This window comes from Camelus bactrianus, chromosome 6 (genome assembly GCF_048773025.1).
Source record: "Camelus bactrianus isolate YW-2024 breed Bactrian camel chromosome 6, ASM4877302v1, whole genome shotgun sequence".
NCBI lineage: Eukaryota > Metazoa > Chordata > Mammalia > Artiodactyla > Camelidae > Camelus > Camelus bactrianus.
Window position 1 is genome coordinate 81,332,019 of NC_133544.1, and position 24,961 is coordinate 81,356,979.

The window sequence follows — 24,961 nt, forward strand, 5'->3', positions numbered from 1 at the left end:
ACAGACATGATTTATGTAAATTCCCTATTGATGGACATCTATGTTGTCTCCAGTTGGATATACTAGTCCACAACATTGAAATTATCATCCTTCTAGTACTCAATCGTACTTATTTCTTTAAAACAAATTCTTATAAACATATTAATATCAGCTAAAGGATATAAAAAATTCTAAGGCTTTTGATGCATATATTGCTAACCTGCCCCAGAGAAAGATTGAACCTATTTTACTTAGACTAGCAGGTTACAACAGTGTTTGTGTCCCTAGATAACAAGTATAATTTTTTAAAATTATCAGTTCAGTAGAAAAAAAAAAAAAGAAAAAAAAATCACCTGAATTTGCATTTCTTAGGTTACCTAAGAAACTACTTAAATATTATGTTTGCCATGTTTATAGGCTATTTAAGTTTCATCTTTTGTGAACTGCCTATTTGTGTGGTCTACTTTTCTACCAGGCTGTTAGTCTTTATTATAGGTTTCATTACTTTTTTTTATATATTAAGGATCTTGAGGCCTTAATCAAAAAATTGAAAATATTTTTCTTTCCTCTCAGCTTCCCTATTAATGTCATTTAGAGCATTTGTTTTGCTGTTGTTGTACAGAAGTTTAGGCTGTTAATTTTTCCCTTTATGGATTATCTTTCATTCGATGCTTAGAAATACAGTTCTATACCAGATTACTATCTAAAAAATCATCTGTATTAATTTCTAATGGAAAAGCATGGGTAAATATTATATGAATGTCTACAAATGTCTTGCTGGCTCAGGAATGTAGTCTAAAATCCTATAAAGCATATGGAAGGTAAAACATAATCTTAGATTTTTAATAACACTGGAGATACTACTGGATTCAAGGCTTAATGGGGCTGAACCAGGGTAAGGCAAAATTGTGATGTAACTGAAACTGTTTTCAGTGACTGAAAGTATTCTCCTCCTTTCTTTGAACTTTCAACTACAGAAGCAGCTTTTCCTCCATCCTTAGCTTCAGATATGCCAACCAATCTCATTTTCACTGAAAAAGGACTGATTCTTACTCACCATAAGACATTATAAATATTTCGCTTGTAAAATAACAACTTGCAAAGAGAATGCCTAGGTATTGTTTTAGAAGGGAAGATTCTGAAGCATTAATAGGTTTTATTTTTAATCATTATTTTTAACTGTGGTAAAGTACACAACAAAAAATTTACCATCATCACCATTTTTAAATATACAGTTCAGCAGTATTAAGTACATTCACATTGCTGTGCTCCCATCACCACCATTCATTCAGAGAACTTCTTCATCTTCCAAAACTGAAACTCTGTGCCAGTTAAATAGTAACTCTCCGTTCCTCCCCTCAGCTGCTGGCAACTACCATTTTACTTTCTGTCTCTATGGATTTGACTCCTCATACCTCATGTAAGTGGATCACTTAGTATTTATCATTTTGTGACTGGCTTATTTCACTTAGCCTAATGTCCTCAAAGTTCATCTGTGTTGTAGCCTGTGTTAGAATTTCTTTCCCTTTTAAGGCTGAATAATATTCTGTTGTGTATATATATACAACATTCATCTGTTGCTGGGCAATTGTGTTACTTCCACCTTTTGGATATAATGAATAATGCTGCCATGAACATGAGATCCTGCTTTCAATTTTTTGGGGTATATATCCTAAGTAGAATTGCTGGATTAGATTGTAATTCTATGTAAAATTTTTTAAGGGACCATCTTACAGTTTTCCATAGTGGGCATACTATTTTACATTCTCACCAACAATTACAAGGGTTCCAATTTCTCCATATTCTCCTCAACACTTGTCATTTTCTGTTTTTGAGAGTAGGCATTCTCATGAGCAGGAGGTGGTATCTCATGGAGGTTTTGATATGCATTTCCCTAATGATTAATGATGCCGAACATCTTTTCATGGGCTTGTTGGCCATTTGTATATCTTCTTTGGAGAAATGTCTATTGAAATCCTTTGCCCACTTTTTAATCAAGTTGTTTGTCTGTTTGTTGTTGGGTTGTGAGAGTTCATGGATTTTATTTGTAGCCTCTCTCAGGACCCTTCAAATCACACTGTATAGGCAGCCTTCTCCTTTCTCTCCTGTCCCCTGAAAAAGTGTTACTAGCTCATGCCTAATCCAAGATGCTAATTCCAACACTAAAAAAGTATCAGAGTGAGACATGTCAGTTCTGAAAGCATCAAACATTTCTGATAAACTACAAAATATTTTAATATATATATTATTCATACATGTATACACTATTAAGAAACTTCCCTTAACTTGAAAAAAGTTCCTTTGAAACATCTTTGTTTACACTACTTGCAGAAAGAAAAGATTTGTGTTTTTTTCTGATTACAAAAAAAAGTATGCTGATTACAAAAATCCAAATATTATAGATACAGATAAATTAAGAAGGGAAATAAATTTGGGAGTTTGAGATTTGCAAATGTTAACACTATGTATAAAACTAGATAAAAAACACATTTCTTCTGTATAGAACAGGGAACTACATTCAATGTTTTATAATCTTTAATGAAAAAGAATATGAAAATGAATATGTGTGTGTATATATACATATACATATATACACACACACACACACACACACACACACACACGACTGGACATTATGCTGTACACCAGAAACTGACACATTGTAACTGAGTACAGTTTAATAGAAAAAAAACAGTGAAGGTCTCCCATAATCACACTTCTAGAAATAATCGTTTTTCAATAATCTAAACAGTCTAGTAAAAATTCTTCCAGAACGTAAGCATACACACGCACACATATGTGTACACATATATACATACTTCATTTTGGGTTTTTATTTAACAATATATCCTGGACATCTTCCATGGATCCATATCCATGAAACACTGTTAATTATCTTTTTTAAAAGCAGTCAGGAAAGTATCAATTTTTGTAAGCTAAAACTGAATTTTAAAAAATTCACAAAACACAAGACAAAATAGACTCTAATAAGATCAAAAGCATGTGAGAGTCTAAGAATGAACAACAGAGTGAGGAGGAAATGGGAAGGGGAGCCTGTGGTCACACCACACCACTTGTACATAAGATCTAAGTCTAGCGGGGCAGCATTTGCAGCCCTCCCATGCCAGCCTACAATGCTTTCATAGACTCCTCCTTGCTCTGTACCAGAAACAATGCTGCCTCCACAGAAATGTGTGATCAGTAAGGCCAGTCACTTCCCAAATGCACAGTGAGAGAACAGAAAGGCTGTCATGCTTGCTAACCAACAGATGAACATGTATAGGAGTTTGCATGTGTCATCCTCCATTTAAAGTATAATTCTCTCATTGTGCCATTGGTACACAATATTTTGGTGTGTCTTCCTTTATGATTAATATTTTTTACTGAAGTATAGTCAATTTACAATGTTGTGTTAGTGATTCAGTTATACATATATATATTCTTTTTCATTATTGGTTATTATAAGATATTGAATATAATTCCCTGTGCTATACAGTAACACCTTGTTGTTTTATGATTAATTTTAAAAAGATATAAAAGAGGCATTCCCTTGGGAGTCTCAGCAAATGATAAAATTTAAGTAAGAGCAATTCCTCAGTGGAAATGTTACTACCATGCTCATCTCATGACACAATCAAATTTTCTTAATTTTCTAACCACTTTTCTCCACAAGAGTTCTCTGTATTTTTTCACCTGTATTCCCTTCCTTGCCTACCTCTACTTTACATTTTCATACCAAATGGACAGGCTTACCAAACATCTTAACACTATTAGATAATCTAAAACCTAACAGGACTGTATTAAGCATATGGTTGGTGTGGCTTCACCACAAACTTCACATAAGAGTTGAGAGACCAAGTGGAAGTGAAGCCCAAAGTTGAAGGAGCTTTTAATGCTTGCAAGGAATTCTTCTAGGTCTTCAACAGCTGCTGCTGCTGCTGCTGCTCTGCCTTCTTAATATCTTGTTATCTTCTTACCCCACTGGAATTCAAGAACATGGAATTGCAGGATAGCCCAGGGTCAGCCCTGGCTGGAAGACGGGTATGGTCTGTACACACTCAGCTTTTAACCAGTATCTCCCACCCACTCACTTTCTCATACCCAGCTTTTCCCTTTCTATTGAAACTTCAGTCCTTTCCTCTGTCATGTTCAGGTGGCTAAGCCTAAGGAAAGCAAGACTTCAAAAAGCCATAGGTAATGTGGGAAAGGATTCAAAGGTAGCCAGAGAAACTATACATTATGACTAGGACTAGATTATTTGATGCAACTGTCCATATTCTGCAACGTCAAAAGCTTGACTAGAATTCATCTTTCACTTCTAGGATTCTGTCATATTCCCATGTCATTTGTACATAAACAACACTGTACAAATTGGAAAATCCTGCCAAATTCTTACTAATTTTATTCACATTAAAGCTGCTACATCTTGTTTAAGGAATCCTTTCAGCCACAAGGAACAGAAAAGTCTGACTAAATAGCTTAAACTATTAGGACTTTGATAATGTATGAAACAAGAAGCCCAGAGAAGGCTACCTCAGGGTTGTTCTGACAGCTCAGAATAACTCTAAGAACCCAGACTCTTTATCTTTCTGCTCTATCACCTCAGCTTGTTAACTTTTCGATTTCAGGCTTGTTATCTCATGATTGCAACTTTGCTGCCATGACTCCTTACATCATATTCCACACTTATGACTGGAAGAAAGAAGAAATGCATCCAAACTGTTCTCTTGCCTCTGTTCCTTTCATCAAAAAAGCAATTACCTCTCCCACCCTTCCTCCACAGAGGCCTTCCAGATTTCTGGTTATATACCACATTAGCCAAAACTGAATCATACAGCTAGCTCTAACTGCAATGAAAGAAAAAGGAATATCTGTTTTTCAAACCTCTATACTGGCAATAGAAAAGGGGACGGGACTGGCTTTTGAGATTCAACCAATAGTTTATGATACCTGTCTACTTCCAGTACTAGTTATGCTGGTTAATTACAACTGGTTAAGAGCCCTGGTTTAGAGTAAGTTCCTCTTTTTCTGGCAGAAAAACAAAGGTTGAGAATGCTGCTGAGGGAGACATTAAAAAGGGCCTGGGATGAAAGCTACAGCTATGTCAGGTGATGCTGACAATGCTCAGATGCAGACAGATTATAACTGAAACAGTATCTCTAGCCAAACCCTATCTAGAATGATGGGAGAACTGTATTTGCGTACATAACTCATGTCCTGAAGCTTCCAGAAGCTTTATAAGTACAATAAGGAGAGAGCTAGCTAGAGCCATGATTTCTCTTTTAAGGAAATAAATTTTTACAAATGGTTTAAAATAGACAAACCAATAATACCAGCGAAGAGTTGCCATGTGTGGACTCCATTATGATGTACCAAGTACCGAGCTAAGTGCTTCACATACAAACACATTCATAAAGCCTCCCAGCTGCCCTGCAAGGTGAGAACATTCACTGATTTGCCTACAGTCAAACGGGAAGAAGCTCAACCTAACACTGGACACCATACTTTTAACTATGTCATGTTACTGTTAACCTTGTTTGTTCTCAGTATTTCCCGTTCATTTTATGTATTTGTTATTTAATCATTCAGATTCATAAAGTTTAACTCTTGTTTATATGTCATAAATAGTCTTTTCTCTACTTCCTTTTCAGAGTGCATCTGATTCATACAAATCCTAATGTGGCACAGCTGTTTCAGTCACATCACATCTTTCCAAAACTTAGAGTAAGCTAATCCAAATGTTTTGTAGCTAATTTTAGAAAGGGTACATAAAGTTAAAACTAACCTGCCAAAAAGAAAAAAAAAAAAGGGAAAAAACCAACCCCCCCAAAAAGACATCACAACACAATGTACAAACAATAAAAGTAGAAACATAACTATAAATCTGTACTAGTCCTGTTTGTTCTACCCCCTTCTCTGTTTCATCTACTCTGAGTTTGCTACCTCTGTAGCACAATGGCCAACATTATTTGTAGACAACTCATTGGTTCCCTGAGTTATGGAGCTGTTCCCTTCCTGGTTGCTCCATACCTTTCTAGTGACACATATTTGTGCAATTATATCCAAACCTCCCAGTCTCAAACTTGCCTTTCCTCAGTTTCTTTTTTTTTTAAACATTTTAATGTTCTTTTTATTTATTTTTACTTGCTTTTTCTTTACACCTTTATTATATTATCTACCAGAAATGTGGCTCTTGAACATATTTTCAACAGCACAACAAAATCCAGACTCTATCTGTCAAAAGAGCTGCAAACCATATATGTTAATTTCCTCTTATTCTCTTTTCACCTACTATTAAAAGTAGTAGATTAAACTTTCTAGTTTTCTTAAAGGATAGGTCACAGAATGGAAACTTCTATTGCTAATAAGACGTGGGGTTGGAAAACCAAGATAATCACGGGTGAGAAAGGATCTTCCTACTTACCACTCAACCTGCCTTTCCCTAACTCTAGATTTCTCAGTCCAATAATCTGTTTCCTTAGCTATTTGGAATACCAAGGTGGGGGAAAAAAAAGAACCTCATAATAACAAGATCAGCTGCTCGAAAACAATGATGGGAACACACACAGCCTCTTCCCTCCAATAACCCAGCAGGCAACCTGACCCGGTGTTTGCCACCCTACCTGTACACACAAATGTTTGCTTGCTAGGTCAACTGCATTTAAACTAAAATACGACAGCTATAAATAAAACAATAAAATAGAGGCCATTTTTAGATTGTGACAAAGCCTCAGTCCATGAACTGCTCCCTTGAAAACTGTCACTGAAGGCAAAGAAACCTAAAGAGAAAATAGGAGAAAATCACTACATGACCTGAATGATTCATGTTGAAATCAGAACCATCAAATGAGGACTGTAAGATGGATCAATAGCTTAAAATGGTCTCAAGTGAACAATCTGTGCCATTCTTCTTCTCTAGCCCTTGGGGTGGGGGGAGTGAGCATAAAAAAAATCTCTAAGTTCTTTAAATGAGACTGTATCCCATTAATTATTCGAGGCAGTTTTTGTTTCACTGGAATTAATTAACATGACCCCTCTTCTTTAAGCTCCAGCTGCACTGATGTCACTGGGTACCACAGTGAAGAATGAACAACAAAAGACAATTGGCTACTTAAGGAAGTAAGTAGACTAAAGTGGAGAGCACGCACAGAGGCAGTTCCGGCGCTCTGGCTGAGACTTGACTACACACTGACACATTCTGAATAAACTCAGCCTGTGTAATTTCAGGCTTATGAAACCGTAACTTCTGCCCAACAGAGGCAATCTGCAAGCTGGAATCATGTACAGTGGCACCACTCCACCTATTTCACCCATATATATTTTAAAATAATTAATTTGGTCTCCATTCATTCAGATTTATTAAACTTCACCACAATCTATGACAGTCACCTTAGAAAATCCTGAAAAATAACCAACAGATAAGCAGGCCAAACAAGAACACAGGACATGTTTAACCTTAAGGAAAATATTATTTTAAGAATCTTGGCTTAATGTACAGAATGGCGCAGATTACAACTCAATCTCACAGATTTGTTAAATTGGTACTAACTTTCTTCTAAATTACCCCACCACATAGATTCTCATGAACTCAGATGAGACATCCCAGTCCTTCCTTCTAACCTGTTAAGCTGCAGTCTACATGTTCTGTCCAGATCCTTGCTAAACACACTGTAGTGAAGGCCCAGTTCCAAGAGACAAACTGGACCTCAACGACTCCAGCGGGCAGTGACCAAGGAGACAACTTTGCGTGGTCCACAGATGATTCTAACTTTCCTGCGTCTAAGGCGCTGCTCTTGACACAGACTCAGGAAACTCTGGGACCCAAAGAGGTGTCACCTGTGTCCCAAAGGGACTGGACATCTTCTGAAGAACCAGGCCCCTGTGAACCCCTGACCAGTTTCCCAAACATATTTCAGTTGGAAACTCATTCTAAAAAATATTTAATTATAGTATTTGTAAACCAGGGGGGCCTATTTGAAATACATTAACAAAAAGACTCCTTTTCAGAGTTTTCAAGATCTCACACCTCAGAGATTATTTCCTAAATTACTTAGCAAATGTGTTTGTTCTTGGATATAACTGGCTCTGCTATATTTCTTTTTCCGTTAGCCTAGGTCAACCTTTTCATTTCTAAAGCCAACAGTTTCTGAGCAATCTATGCTGCCGTTAAATATGAATGCAGGAGCTTGACAAGTCTTAAATGACTTTTATTAGTCAGGAATAGTCTCCTCAACTAACAAGACAAAGCAAGTATATTAATATGTTGCTTACAATGCAATTCATCCTACTGTATGGTTCCCAAAATACTGGAGAAGGAAGGGATCCCCTGTCCTCTCAGGTTGGACTTAACTTACAGCTTGATTCTCCGGAACACACTGATTAGTAATCTTGATCTACCTACCTCTCGAGTCTGGGGAATCTCCTAGTGCTGCTGTGGCTGACACACTCTGAGACACCAAATATGTAATTATATTTAAGGATTTATTCCGGAGAGCTTTGATATTCCTGAATTTTTTTTAGTCCTTCCAAGCTCTAACGGATTAATCTTCTTAACATTGATAAGATAATCACCAAGTTTTTGTACCAATATTGTTACTGCAGAAAGATGGGATGTTTTAATTATAGTCAAATTCATTAACAACTACAATTGATTTCTTTTTAAAGGAACACACAAAGGTTTTTGGTTCTCTTCAGTTAAACTGTCAAAAAATTGGACGTACTTATCATAGGGGATTGAGTGATTTACATAAAACTAATTCATGCAATATAATACTGTGAAGCCATTAAAAACACAGTATAGAAGAATACGTATTGGTATGGGAAAATGTTCACAATATACTACTTAGAGAAAAAAATCTTGCTACCAACCAGTATGTACAAAATAAATCATTTTGATTAAAAAAATACACACAGAAAAAAAAAGCTAGACTTACATCGACTATTAAGAGTATCTAAGGATAGTGGGATTACCTGCAATTTTTTTCTTTTACATTTCTGAATTTTCCAAGATTCTGCACTGAACATTTATTATTTTTACAGTTTTTTTTAAAGCTTTGTTTAGAAAAAAACTCCCAAAGTAATTCTGCAAGTCACTTTTTATAGTATTTCACACCTATTATTAGTAAAGGTAATGGAACATCTTTTACCACAATTAAGTCTTATGTAAGGGAGGGAGTTTTTCCAGTTGCCTTTAAAAATAGCAAAAAGATTTACTGGGTCACTACTATGTGCCAGGCCTTCTCACATATTCTATTAAAAGTGAAACATTAAGGATAGCCAGGGGAAAAAACAGTGGCTGACAATATGTCTACAGTGTCACCTTACACTTTTAAAAAGACTCACCATCAACACTCAACAAATAGTTCAATTCAACTAACTCTTTTTTAAAAATCTGTATTGAAGTATAGTTGATTTACAATATTGTTCTGTTTTGTTTGTTTGTTTTGTTTCTGTTTTGGGGGGGAGGGCTTTAAAAAACAATATTGTTTTATTATTAGAAGCAGGATGGCCTGCGTGGGGTGTGGACGCACCGGGCTCAGCGTATGTGTGGGCTGTGAGGAGTAGATAATTGGGAGGTTGGAAGGAAAGAGGGTGAATCTGGAGGTCAGGCCCAAAGGCTCCTCAGATTTACTTCTGGAAATGGGTAGTCTTAATAAGGGAGTCATGGCAAGCTATGTATGGCCAGGCACCAAAAGATTAAGAAATTCCTGGAAATCTAGCTGCTCATCACTGCTGAGGTCCAGTTTCTTCATCACACGGTTCAGGACACCAGGGTCCTTCTGGTTCTTTGTGAAGGAAGCCAGTTCTATATTCATGAAGGTTAGGAACTCAGTCTTGGAGAGTGTGCAGTTGCTACCGTCCCTTCCAGCATAACTTTGGAAAACAGCAATCAGAGACTCGAGGCACCGCTCAGTCTCTGTAGGGCTGGATATTTTTGCCATGTCAGAGAGGAGTGAGGCATGGGGCTGGGAGCGGGGAGAAGCGCGACGAGCTCGATTTACAGCACTGCATTAGTTTCAGTGATTCAAATTATGTGTATATATATATATTCATATTATTTTCTATTATATGTTACTATGCTATATTGAATATAGTTTTGAATATAGTTCCCTGTGCTATACAGTAAATCCTCATTGCTTACCTATTTCATGTATTTGTATCTGTAAATCCCATACTCTTTCCCTTTCCCCTTTGGTAACCATAAGTTTGTCTTCTAAACTAACTCTTGTTGAATGTTTACTAGGTGGGGGATTCTGGCAAGAGGTAAGCATGGTGAACAAAGTCCAGAGTCAGCACAGCTACAACAAGCTCCAGCAGCAAGATTGCTTCAGTGTTTCAGAGTGGGCTTCCACAGACCACCTGCAGCAGAATCCCTTACGGTGTTGGTTAAATCCAGATTCTTGGGGCTTCCAAAGCCACTAGCTCAATTTCTGGAGGCAAGACCCAGGAATTTACATTTTAAAAAGTGCTCCAGATGACTGCTACATATAGTAAAGTCTGAGAAACCCCAGTGTTATGAAAGATCAAGCCAAGAGATTAGGGTTAGAAAAAGATCAGGAATCTTGAAGGTCAGGCTAAGGAATGAGTTAATTCTATAGTAGACAACTGGAGTGAGTCAGGGGATTGGGGACCACCCAGGAGTTTTGAGCTGGAGAGCAGCACACTAAGATCTGTGCTTTGGGTCAGTACTGCTCATTACAGCATAGACTGAAAAGGAGTACTGGAAGCACTAGAGAACTGAGGAAACTGATTTATAACAAGGCATTGAAACTGACCAAGAGAAGAATAAAGTGGTTCCCATCCTTGGTAGCAAAAAGAGGGGTGACAAGAGGAAGCTCGTGAAGAATTACTGATGAATAAATAAGATGATTTGAATCCAAAATGTTAAATCCCAAAATACAGATACAGAGAGGAAGATTTAGAGAAAACTTACCAATGGTAATTTAATATCATTTAATTAATGCATTTATTCAATCTTGGACTCGTTACTTACTATGTACCAAACCTTGGTCTAGATGCTGGGTCAAAAAACAGATGAGAATCATTGACTTACACACTTTAAATGGATGAGCTGTATAGTATGTGAATTATATCTCAATAAAGTTGTTATTAAAACTAAACAAAACAAATGAGACATCTCCCCTGTCCTTAAGGGACTCAGAGAAGTATGGGGAGACAGACAACTGCAATGAAGTGTGGTAAGTTTTGGGACAGAGGTAAACACAGGAGCATCTTAGCCAGACTGGGATCTGGAGGAACGAATTCGTGAACAAAGAGTAGAGAAAGCCAGGCAAGGGGAATGCTGCAAGGGAGGAAGAAAGCACCCTGGAGAGCTCCTGACTTAAAGTGAAGACTTGGGTGCCAGGAGGAAACACGAGATGAGGCAGGCCCAGGGTGAAGGTAAGTCAGGAAGAGCCCTGTGCGTTACAGCCCCACTATTGGAGGTGTGGCCTTCAATCCAGTAGCACTGGCATCACTGGAAGTTGTTAGAAACATAAAGTCCTGGGGCCCCATCACAGATCTCCATCAGAATGTCCATTTTAACAAGATTCCCAGGTGATTCAGGTGGACACCAAAGTTTAGGAAGCACTACACTAATAAACTGATTATTTATTCTCAAGACAAAATCCAATGAGGAATCACTGAGGAATTTCAAGCCAGAGAGTGGCATGATCAGATATGTGCATTACATAAAGATCACTCTGGTAGCACAATGAAAAACAGATTACAGGAGGTAAAACCAAAAATTGCTTAGGAAGCTGTTTGGAAAGCCAGGAAAGAAACAATAAGGGCCCAAATAGAGTAAAATTAATACCAGGAAGTGATAACTGATCAGTTGGGGTAAGAGTATGGGGGCGTTGTACAAATCAAGATGATTTCTAAGTTTTGGGTTTCAGTTAATGGACTAGATGTTGATGCTACTCACCAGACTGGAAATACAAATAAACACAACAATTAGAGGGACTAACATTTCTTAAATATGTGCCAGACATTATTCTAAGTGCTTTGCATGAACTATCTCATTTAATCCTCAAAACATTCGTAGAAGTATTACTATTATCCCATCCTATAGATGAGAAAACTAAGACACAGAGAAGTTAAGTAGGGTAGGGTTGCATGCATAAGGAGATGACAAATTCAATTTAAAATACACTACGTTTGAGGTGCTTGTAAGGATGGCCATAATGCAGTTGTCTGCAGGGATCTCAGTTTGTAGGGAGAACAAGTAGGTTGGAAACAGATTTGGAAGTCATCAGCATAGGGCTGGTTCCTGACTCAACAGGAGCAGATCAGGCCACAGTGGAAGGAAGTGTAGGTCAAGGACAGAGCCAAGGAGCACCAATCTCTAAGGGGCAATAGGAGGCAGCTGAGCTTATCAAGAGGACAAAGCAGCCAGATAGAAAGGAGAATGATAGCTCTAACTGAACAGCAACAATAACAGCTAACATTTATAAGTGTGTAGTATTATGTATTTTTATATATTAAATAATTTAGTCATCATTAAAACCACATGAGGTAGATATTATTGGTCCCATTATAAAAAGAAGGAAACTGAGGCACAGAGAGGTTAAGTGGCTTGGTTAAGGTCACACAGAAAGTGAACAGTGAATCCAGGGTTTCAAACCAGAATTCAAGCTCTAAGTGTAGCATTTCACCCTGACTGCCATGATGCACTGCTTGACTTTCAGGCACTGAGAGAGGTGGAACCCAGGGAATGAAACAGTTTAACAAAGCCCTCAAATAGTGTCTGGTCTACAGAGGCCTCAGTAAATATTAACCAATATTATTTGATAATTATACTGCTATGGAGTCACACATTTATGCAAGCCACAGTTTTTAGAAGAAAAGAAGTGAAAACTAAATAAGGTAAAAACCCAGGTTTTAATGGAGGAAGAAAAGCAAAGAAACTTCCAAGGATGCTAAGGCTTCAACTCAGTTTCTTACGCCTCCAATACCTAAGTTTCCACACAATAAACCTTCAGCTACATTTGTGGCTACCAGTTCTTAAGGAGGGCTGCTGCACACAGCAATGACCTGGACACTTCACAAACCCCCAAATAACTTTTGCGCACAACAAAGATTCCAGTCTAAGGTGCTATCTTTAGTCCTGGTATATTTTGCTCCATTGAAATTGTTTTAAAGTAAGTGGTTGATGCTGAGGGTCTTTCCAGTTTCTGACTGTCCACTGAAAGCAAACTCATCCTCTGACCAGTCCAGGCAAATGCCAGTTTGTTCTAATTAGAAGGATAAGTTGTCTATAATGAAATGGTAATGTATTTTCAAGTTAAAATTATATTGTTTATACTCTTAAGACAGTAGCTTCATGGGGTTTTTGTTTTCTCTTTTTAAAAATCTTTCTAATTCAGTTATTCTTTCTGGCCCAGATTTGCCTAAGATCAAGAAGAAACAGTGAATAAGAGGAACAATGAGGAAAATTATCAGAAAAAGGAAACAGTTTAGATTTCCCAAAGGCTAAGTTTTTCAAATAAATTTATATATTTCTACTCTAAGAGGATTTTTCAAAACAGAAGAAAGGTACTGGATGGCAGAAAGCAGCCTGCAGAAGTGGGACATCTGGTCATCCTAGCCCTGCAGCAACATACATAAAAAGTGCTATTTTTGAAATGAAATAAATGTGAATACCCTGCCCTGTATAACTGCAAGTGCCAACTCTTACCAGGGAGACTTGGACTCTAAAATAGACTAAAACTGACTAATTCAAGCAAAGAATTATGTACAATAAATGCTCATCATAGAGCATTTCTTACAATAGTGAAAATGCCCAACAGTAAATAAAGTATGGTACATCCAGATGATGGAATATTATGGAGTCATTAAAAACATTTTCAATGAATATTTAATAATATAAAAATTATCACAATACAGATTAAGTTTAAAAATCATAAAAATATCATTATGAATACAGATGAAAGACTTAAGGAAGTAAATAGTCCAAAATGATTATTATCTATGGGTAGTATAATTAGTTTATTTTTAATTTTCTTCTTTTATATGTTGCTGTATCTTCCAAATTGTCTACAATATATCATTTCTAAAAGCAAAAAGTCAATTATTTTTAAAAAGTTTTTCCAATTAACTTCTGTTTTAATTTTTAACTCTCTCCTACTTTTTCTTACCCTAATCTAAGTCTTAAGGATTAAGGCAGAGGTTCTCAAGCAGGGGCAGGGGGAAGGGGGATCTGGCTCCCCAGGGGACATCTGGCAATGTCTACAAACAATATGGATTTGTTGTCACAACAGGGGTGGGGGATGCTACTGGATCTGGTAGGTAAAGGCTAGGGAGTTAGGGATTTGGTTAAATATCCCACAACACATAGGAAAAGCCCCCAGAAGAAAAGAACTATCTAGCCTCCTATGCCAATAGCACAGAGGTTAAGAAATCTTGGTTAGAATGAAAAAAAAAAAAAAAAATGAGTATAAACAGGAAGATTGGGTTAAAATACAATATTAGCTCTAGTGGATTTAACTTTTCTAAAATAGATATTAAAAATACACATTCTGAACTGATGAAAGTTTAATCCAGGTTTTGGCCCAAATTACTTATTATTTATACACTTTTCCTAATTTTATGGAAAATAACCCTAGGAGTTCTGCTCCCAACCTGAGGATGATGTTTGTCAAACTTGAAATAAGATTTTTCTCAGCTTGAACATAGAAAAATCAATTCTGTGTACAAGGTTTTTAAACTCTGCTATATAAATGTTTCCAAGCGAGATCATACCTTTAAAGGAACTGCTGGTTATCTTACTGTGCAAACTCATGCAAAATTACTTCCTATTGTGATGTCAGATTCTGGGAGTGGTAACAAATCAAAAGTACATAGATTTCAGGAAATGAAGTACCATTCTTAATCCCTAGAGTAACTTATGCTTATTTAGCATATATTTATTATGTATAATATAAATATTATTTAGCATATATATATTTAGTTAACTCATTACTAAATAATTCACCCCATAAGACATTATTTGATTCCACTTTAGGGTGTGTGTGTGTTTGGTTACAACAAAGCACAGCAGAGCACCAGGGGTGCGTAGATGAAACAAAATAGTAGGAGGATCAAGCAGCAGATGACAGAGCAGAAGGTAAGAGAGCAAACGAAGACAGAACACTGGAGATGAATAAGGGATGATTCAAACATTCAAAAGAGGGGAATAAAAATGTTTCCAACTTATCTTTGGGTGAAAATGGGGGAAGAGTATAATGCACATATGCAAGGATGTGAAGGGGAAATAAAATGCTAAAGAAATATGGCAGGAAGAGATCAGAAGGATAGATGACATAGAGTTCAGAGGCCCCCTAATTAAGACTGAATAAAAAATACTTTTCAAATCATCAACTTCTGATATGCTTTTATTAACACCTGCTTTTATGGATTCTCCATGGCTTTTTTTTTTTTAATTAAAAATGATTCTCTAGGGGAAAGATATCCATTGTCTTCTTGAGTATGCAAACCCTCCCATTCATCTGCTCAAAGATCAGAAAAAGAGGGGCAGAACTCAGTCACTCTGTCACTTCTGGTGACTGATTCACAGTGGACATTGAGGGTAGCTGTTTTGTTTTGTCTCTCCAGCACTCTTCCTTCTGATGGGGAACAGCTTGCAGCCACCCTACCAGGTCTGAGTAGGACTATCAATCATGACGCTCTGTCCTTCCTCTGGCCTCTGAGATGAGCATGACTACACCAGTCATGGTCTCCCTCCCCCACCACCAACATGGCACAGTGATAGGAGAGGGCATGCCACCACAAGCAAGGACAACCAGAATTCTGCTCCCAGGCTCTCTTCTTCCAGGCCCAGAGCTAGAAGATCACGTGGTCTGCAAGTGCCACTGACCATCTTTTTCACCCTGGAAAAGCTTCCTGAGAGTGAAATCAATGTCAAATAGCACAATCTGTCATGAGAGTCAGTGACAGAGAGCCCCGGAGACCACATCTGAGCCTTGAATCTAGCCATGCCTGGGCTTTCAGAACATCTGAGCAAATAAAATCCTTTTTGGCTTTGAGTTGGGTTTCTGTTACTTCCAACTAAAATAGCTCTGGCTGGTAAACTGTTTAACATTGTCAAAGACAGGTTTGGTAAGTCAGTGTGTCAAAACTATCATCCATGAATTAGCTAGACCCTTTCTATTTATCAACCACATCTCAGCTGATATCATAACTTGCAGCAATGAGTTTCATATGTGTAAAACAGTGTTTAAACTAGAAATTCATTTTAAAAGACATATTTATTTACTTCCACTCCTAACAAGTATCCTTACTAAACTGGAATTTGACATTATAAACTTCTATTCTTAATATTAAATAAATACTGCATCATTTTCCCAGAGCACCTTCATCTTTCTAAAGAGTTCTGCCCTTTTAATCCATCTAGCCTCCTTACTGCCCTGATCATTTTATTTCTCCCATTTTGAAATTCCTCTAGTTTCAGTTTGTATTTATTAAGAAGTAGAAACACCAACCACATACACAGGATTCCTGGCCAGGACAATGCACATTTTCGTATGAGGCACTAAAGAGAGAAAACTGTCTCCCTCCAGTCCAGCACTGCGCTCACATTTTTAAACACAGCAGCACATCAGACCAAAGGAGGTAGATAGACAGTCTTCATGAACACTTAGGAGTGGATAACGCATTTCTCCCTTGATTTCAATCAAGTTTGAAGCCATTATTTTGAAATCAAAGCATAATTACATCACCCCTAAGTTCTACAATTGGCAAAAAGCCTCTGTGGTACAAGGAAATGGTTAATGCAAATGACAGCTGGTTAGAGAGACTTTCAACTGAGGAGGGCTTCAAAGAGAAATGGAGACTGAGACATGAAGAAGCCAGGGATAAATTTCTGCAAAACTTAAGAATCTATATTAGCACAAACCCAGACTGACATTACAAGCAAGGCAGGTGGGGCAGGAGAACTGTTAAAGGGCAGAACTGACCAAAGGGCATTTTAGCACACAAAGGACCTGAAGAAACAAGCATTGAAGGCAGACACCATTAGTAAAGGCAGTAAATGCGTGAAGGGAAGATTAAATAAACAACCTAAACTCCCTTTCCATCTACTCCCACCTCCCACTGTCAGTGAAACTCCATGGGAGTCACACCCAAGCTCAGGTCTCTGTACTTGGTGTCAATGTTGGTTGAGTTATGGTCAAACTATAACATACATTTTTGAAAACAAAAAAAACCAAACAATTCTTCCCTCTGCCCCAGTGAGCAAGCCAACTCCAGTAAACTCTTTGAATAAGCTGGGGAAGAGAGGAAGCTAAGCACAAAGGAATTTTTGAGGGTGACAGAAATGGTCTGTATCTTGCTTGTAATGGTGGTTACATGACAGAATGTATTTATCAAAACTCATTAAACTGTGCACATAAAATAAGTGAATTTTATTACATGTAAATTATACATCAGTAAAGCTGATTAGAGAGAGAGAGAGAGAGAGGCAGGAGCTGGAGGGAAGAGAGAGGACAACCTCCCCAGGTAGTAAAACAGAGGAAGTCTGGGAAAACCACTGTTGGACAGAGGACGTGCCTGCTGGGGTGGAGTGGGGTCGCCCACCCGACATTTTACACAGCACCAGACCTTATTCCATAGAGCAGTAAGGAGTTTACATTTCCAATAATACCTTATACGTCGTTAGGAATTGCCTAAAGTGGAGGCAAATAAATCCAAATCTATCCTCCAGGGGGCCATGTGCCCCTAGAGTCTCCCAATGGAGGCAAAATTCACTATAAAGCAGAAAGCAAAGAAGCTAAATTACCCTCGTCTCCCATATTTTCCTATAGAAAAGTCAGCCCCACTACACCCCACCCCCCGCAACCCTTTGGAGGTTGAAGTTAAATCCCTGGAACCCCATTCAGAGCTTCCTTCAGTGTCCCTCTATTTCAAAGAGCAAAAAGCACCAGGAAAATTTTAGAGGTCTATCTAGCAGTAGCAACTTTCATTAAAATTATAAGCTTTTTGTAATCTTTTAGCCACTAGGCAACACACCGAACTGTCACACTTCAACAAACAGTAACAAATTTCAAGAGGAAATCAGAAGCATTCTGCTTTGCTCAAGCAGAGTAAAGAAGTATTTCTGAGCAGCTTACAAGTTTCACAGAGTCAGCAAACATTCATGATATAATGGGAAGTAACTTCCAGTGGTGTTAAATTACACTATCCCCGCCCCTTCCCATCCCTATATCTAATCTATCACAGAGAGCTGTCTCTGAATTGTCCCCTTCTTTCCCACACCTTCTGCCTGTACCTCGTCTACCAGGCCTCCATCACTTTCCATTTTGTTTCCTACAAGTTTCCTTGGTCTCCCTGGCTCCCAGCTCTTCGATATTACTCATCCTGCTCAACATGTCTGAAAATGTGCTTACTTGTTTAATCACTTCTTTATACCCTGCTTTGTTCCTACAAGTGGACTCATCATCCCAAACCATTATTTTCAGTCTTCCTCTCTCCTGTTTAAGTAGTCTTTCATTCAACCAACAAATTTTAAAGAGCACCTACTACGTGTAAGACATCGTGCTAGGCTCTGCAGGAGGTGAACAAGCCCAGATCAGCATCTCAAGGGGTTTACAGCATTGTGGGAGAGGCATACATATGTACAAATGACTATAATAAGATAGAAATGTGTATAGGTCATTAAGATAGAGAACTGTCAGTTGGATGTCAAGTAAAATCAGAACTGGTATAGGAGAGGTAGAATACGAGACAAAGGAAACGTTGCAGAGGTTTCCAACCTGCGGGACTAGGAGAACAGCAGAGCAAGGACGGGCCGAGGGACATTAGGAAGAATACAGAGCATAACAGGAGACTTAAGGAAAGCGAACGTACTTGCCAAAGCCCAGATCAGGGCACATGATCAAAGAAGAGATTCCTGTCCTGCTTTAAGATGTTGGAAGCAGTCTGAAAAATGCAATTTCAACACCAAAATATTAGAATTTCCAGGATTGATGGTTTAAAGGGACGATGGCATAGAATATAAAACTGGAACTATCACCCCCAAAAATCTAGTCCATGTGGCTTCAGTAGGTATGAGGAACTATGGTAGGAAAGGAAGATTATAGATACATAATTTGCTGACCTAACAGTTGGTTCAGTTAAGGATAGTTAGTACAGCTTCTTGAGTCGAAGAGTTTTAAGTTGTTTTTGTACTGTTAGAAAATACAGCATCATGACATACTGCAGGGCCCCTAATTAAACTTCAGGTAATCTTGACCATTCTTCAGCTTTTATGGTGCTGTCCATGAAGTCTGAGACCCCCACATCAGGAGGACTAGCATGCCATTGTATTGTTGCCAGTGATCCATCCAGGCCAGGCCTAATTACTAAACCCTGCTCTCTACAAATGCTGAATCCTCTGAAGCTGCTGAAATGGGTGATGTCATGATTCAGATCCCTACTGGCAAGTCAAGACTAGCAAATATTTTCAAAATTAGAAGTAATAAGATGTCACAGCCACCTTCAATTCTTTTAGGAACAAGTCAGGTGGATCTAAAAACAAATCAACACACAAATCTGTGATTATACTAAAAACCTGCGAATTGTATATTTTAAATTGGTGAATTGCATGCTGTGTGATTTTATCTCAATAAAGCCATTATTCTAAGAAACAGCAAACATGTTTTAACCAAAATGTTAGTTTCCAGAAATTTTATATCTTAGGAACCAAGCTATTGCCCCTAAAATGTTTATAATGCTGGGAAGTTTTACAAAAAGGAAGCCCTGCTAAATTGCTGTGACAAAACCATTATCATTTTTAGCTAAAAAGAATAAACTGAATGGTCTCTTGTCTTTCACTGTAATAGAAGCTGATTTGTATCACACATCAAAATCTGCCTTTAAGCTCTGACTGACATTTTTTAAAAGGGCACTTTTCAGATTCAGCCATTACATTGAATACCATAATTATGGCTTGTCACTATTACATCTTTCCTTGGAGTCTACCCCAGAACTTCCTTCCCTAGAATCCTCTGCAAGGGAAAAATCCTTGTGTTTATCCACTGATATTACTTCTAATGATCTCCCTCTTCTTCTAGTAATTACTATCCGAGCTTTTATCTCTAAAATCATTCCAACCTTCTCCATGTCTCAACCCATTCCCTAACTTCTACAAATAAATATCATACCAGCTGTCTGCCTGCTGTTGAGGTGACTGCAGGTTATTTATGTCCTTGGAGATTCAAAGTGGGCCAAGAATGTAAGAAGCAGGCTGTGAGCCCTTTGAGGCAAAGGACTGTGTCTTGTTCATGCTAGAACCTCTCAACACTAAGCCGAGTACCTGACACCTAGGAGGTGCTCAATAAATATTTTTGTGCGCCATTAAACTAAGCCCCATTAACGAAAAGAATTAGCCAACAAACCAAGTGACCAAATTATTCTTAGGTATAAGTGTATTTAGAAGACAGCTTAAGCTCAACTTCCCCATTGATGTCTAATTTGTCTTTACAATGACTAGAGGGTGAATTTTTAACATATTGTGATGAAGGTATGACCAAAGCCCCAAACCTTACAATTTAAAAATCATAGGTTTTTTTTTTTTTTTTGTTTGTTTTTTTAATGGAGGTACTGGGAATTGAATCCAGGACCTCATGCAGACTGAGCATGTGCTCTACTACTGAGCTATACCCTCACCCCCCAAAATCACAGTGTCTTGTAAATATTTTACTTGCAAATTATTTTTTGGGGGGAAAAAAAACAGATCCAAAGTCCAAGAGCAACTTATTATCCAATCAGTGTCTAGTTAAGCAGCCAATTAGTCAGGCAGCTAAAGGATGGACTGCTTACCACAGTAAAGAAGGGGGTTGGGAAAGGGTATAGCTCAACTGGTAGAGCACATGCTTAGCATACACAAGGTCCTGGGTTCAAACCCCAAGTATCCCCTCTAAAAATAAATAAGTAAACCTAATTATTATCTCTCCCCCCAATAAAAATTAAAATAAAAAGATTTTAAAAAAAAGAATGGGGTCTGTATTTACAGACTCATATCTCTTCTTGTGAAAATGGACTGATTTTTCTTGGTACCTATCTCATATGTTTATTATGAGGATTAAATGAGTTAAAATTTGTAAAGCACTTAGAACAGCAACTGGCACATAGTTAGCTTTATATAAATGTTTGTTAATAAAGTAACTTCAGATTCGTTTCCAACTGCATTCAGTCCTACATTAGAGATCTACAATGCCTAAAGAATTATCAAGTGTGGAGAGAAGTTCCAATTATGCAGTCTTCAAATCTGTAGCTGGAAGAGAAAGAGGTCTCACGGAATGTTTCATACAAATTCATTTTGTGGTTGAAGAAATGTATCTCATATATGTAGAGAAATTCACAGGTTACAAAAAGTATTCTCACCTATTATTAAGTTTGATCCTCACAACAACAGCCTTATAAGAGATGCAGGGCAGGTATAATTAACTTCATTTACAGATAAGTAAACTGAAGTACAGAGAGGTTAAGTGACTTGCTCAAGGTCACACAGTAAGTGAAAAGGTCTGGGCTAGAATCTAGGGCTAGAATCCAGGTCTCTCCACAGTGGGTCCCAGCCTCTTCCTTTTGTAACATGCTGCAACCTAGGGCTTGGGCTTACTTGGGTTATACTGAGAAGCAATGATTCTGGGACCATAAATGTAGACTCTGCTGCAAATGCAAACTTGAAAAGTTAAGGCAATTCTGTTAACTGGAACTAGTGGTAATTAATAGCTGGTAAAACACCTACCTACACAGGAGTAGCAGTGTAAAATGCCATGACTACACACAGCCACAAAGGCCATCAATGTCTTGAAGGGACAGTTCTCGGAAAATGTGCCATTCAGAGATTACCAGCCCCAGAGAATACTGGTGTCAGCATAAGAAAGAAAAGGCTGCCACTTCCCTTACACTAAACCCAGAAGGAAAAGGCTCGCCCCAGCGGATGGTGAAGACATGGAGCCTAACAAGGCTCTAAGGGATTACACGCAGGTTGCAAACTGCCGGCGACAAATGAGTGCGACCATCCTAGCCCGTGAATCAGCTCGCATTTATTCGGCTGCATCTTCCCCAGGGCCTCTCCACCCCAGGGTAGCAATCTGAAACCCGGCAACTAAAGGTGAAAATCGACTGGCTATCGTTTGCAGGTTTCTAAATCTCACAGAAAGGTTGGCTGGCGGTAGAAGTGGCACCGCATACCAACACAAGACGTTATTTTAAGCGCGTGTCTCCAGGGGAGGGACTGACCATCTGATCCACCAGCTCGAGCATCTCCCACCAGCCAGGATTTTTCCTAAAGCAAGACGGAGGACTGAGCAATCCTGACGCAGGCCAGCCCTACTAAATCCACACGGGCCCCCTTTCCACACAGAAACCCGCTCTGCTTCCAGCCCAAGAAGCGTGGCAGGGGGCAGAGAGGCACCCCCAGACAGGCCTCCTTCCGCCGCCTTAACCATCAACGCCCGAACGAGGAAGATGCCTCTGCGGGCGACCAGAGGGGCCGGGCCGGGGATTTTGAAATGCTCGGAAAGGGGGTGGTACGGGGTCGGGCCGGGCTGGGTCCCCGCGCCCCCGCCCCTCCCCGGCCTGACAACTGGCGGCGCCCGGCCGCGCGACCCTCTCCTCACGGCGCGGCTCGCGGGGCGCCTTACCTTTGTGTAGAGCTCGGACGCGGCCATGGCGGGCCCCGCGGCGCCGACGCCCCCCGCCTGTGCGGAGGCCGCTCCTCGCCTGGGCGGCCGCCCGCGCTGACTAGGAAGCGCCCAGGCTGCCGCCGGCGGGGAGCAGCAGGGCAGGGCCGGGCGGGGCGGGCCGCGCCGGGCGGGGCGGGGCGGGGCGGGGCGCCTCAGGCGCTGGCGGCCCGCGTAGGCCGCGCCATCACTCCCGGGCTCGCCGCGAGCAGTGGCGCGCGCTCGGCGTGCCGGGGGTCCTCGGGGTCACCGCCGCAGCCGCCCCGGCGGCCGGAGATGCTGCCGCCGCCGCCGCCGCCGCCCTGTGCATTGTGGGAGCGGGAGGAGGCTGCGCTCCGGTGCTGCCAGCGCGGCTGCTCCGGGTTCTCTCGGGCTCACGCTGCCTCCCATCGGCTGCGGGCACCGAGCATTATCAGCTTGCCTGCCAGTGTCGCCGCCGCCTCCTCCCGCGCTGCCGAGGCCCAGGACACTCGCTGTATGCACACACACACCCACCCTGGGACGCCCCCCGCCGACTCCAAGCGAGTCCCAGACCGTGCAGAATAGCCCAGCCCCTGAGAGGGGCGGCGATAGCAGGTGTCACTGAGGGTGTCCAGGTAAACGACGGGAGACTCCAGGCTGCTTCTCCTGTGCTTCCAGGCATTTCTAGGGAAAGGATTTGGGGGGAGGCTCATTAGAAGGCCATAGAGTAACCTAGAATTCTGGAAGAGCCTTGTTAGCAGAAGTCTGGGAGTGAGCAACGACCGGGAATCTGAGATCAAGGCTCACCAAGGTCACCCCGAACACCTCGGCATCTGCACTAGGGTCGTTTCGTGATGCCAGAGCGTAGGGGCCTGTTTTAAGCTACAGGAATTTAAGTGTGCCTTGAAACAAATGCCCCCCGGGGCAGCCCTGGAACCTCCTTCGCTCCTCGGCCTGTGCCTTTGTAGCGGTCCCCCTATCTAGTCGCTGTTATCCTTGCACTTCAAACGCAAGAAGGTGACCTTTCCACCCCACCCCCATGCTGTCTTCATCCTCTACCTTCTTCCCACCCACTTTCTTTCCAGCTTGGCTAACCTCCATATTTTTTCATCTTAGCCTCTTTTTAGTGTGCTCATCTTTCCTTATTTCTATGAACTCTAAGTGGTGCCTAATGCAAGTCAGGGGAATCTGGAATGGTTTCTATCAAGACCATCTCTCAAGCTTGGCGCCCTTGGTAGCTTGTGTATTTGAAGGAAGATATTTGATAGGGGGATACTTGGGGGCAGTCATCACTCCCTGGAACTCAGGCCTCTCCTCCCCTTGCTCACTGCCCACAATCTCCACAGAGATGCTAGAGTTAATTGCTACAGAGTCCAAAGCCCTGTGGAATTCTCTGTCCCTTCCAATTCTAAAACCAAATCTCTGTCGTGTTTTTGGGTCCCACCTTTTCTTTGCACAGACATAAAAAGGAGAAAATCTGTGTGACTATGAGCAGTAACACAGAAAGGGCACTGGACTGACATTTAAGAGGTTTTGAATTCTCCCCCTTGCAGTTTCTTCATGCCTTGTGTAAGGTGGTAACCACTCTGTTTTCTCACCTTTTAGACAGTACCTACTTCACAAGACTGTTGAAAAACGCTGAGTAGCCTGATGAAGGGGTTCAGGGTGTGTCAGCTCAGGGTATGCTGCTTTGGCATATTGACTATTTTGAGTTGGGAGAACTTGAAAAACAACAAATACAAGGAAAATACTGACCTGTCTTCTTTTTCTTAAAAGTGGAATGTGAAATTCCTATATGAAAAATGTCCTCCCTAATATCAGAAGGAAAGTAACATTCTTATCATCAAGGACAAGAAGTTAAGATCAAGAGAATTCCATACAAACAGACCTTGTTAAAATAATTCTTATCTTCCTTTAACCTCCTCCCATTGTTAAGTCACTTTTCCACAAATGCTCCTCTTTGCTCAACCCAACAAAATCAACTTCTCTAGCAAGTAGATTTACCATTTCTTTGGGTCTTCATTTCCTTATGAAGACTCTTGTGTCATATAAAACAATATCAATTAGTATGCTTTTCTCCTGTTAATCTATTTTTGTCAGTTTAATGTTCAGACCCAGCCAGGGACCCTAAGAGGGTGGAGGAAAAAATTTTCTTTTCTTAAACTGAGAAAAGACTAAAAAAGTGAAAGGATGTTACAGGTGTGAGTGGGGTTTTTGGTTTGTTTGTTTTTGATTGTTTTCCCCTCATGACAGGGTAAAAGAGAAACTAGAATTACTCGCTTCTAATTCCTGAACACATGTATTCAACCACTCAAATATTTGGACCCATAATAGGAGGAAGGTAGTGGGGATGAGGA

The 24,961-nt window shown here is 39.9% G+C and overlaps 1 protein-coding gene and 1 pseudogene across 5 annotated transcripts in view; both read right to left on the minus strand.

Annotated features, from left to right (window-relative positions):
* MYO5A (myosin VA) overlaps window positions 1-22,776 on the minus strand; it is a 173,599-nt gene extending 150,823 nt beyond the window's left edge. For all 5 annotated transcript variants that reach the window (XR_012507666.1, XM_074366143.1, XM_074366142.1 and 2 more), the window contains exon 1: window positions 22,605-22,776. Coding sequence is in view for 4 of the 5 variants with exons in the window: in XM_074366143.1 (XP_074222244.1) it covers window positions 22,605-22,631 (27 nt within the window). In the remaining variant the exon portion in view is untranslated. The remainder of the gene's footprint in view (window positions 1-22,604) is intronic.
* LOC105080517 (protein S100-A11 pseudogene) lies at window positions 268-9,920 on the minus strand (annotated as a pseudogene).
* Window positions 22,777-24,961: the final 2,185 nt, after the last annotated feature.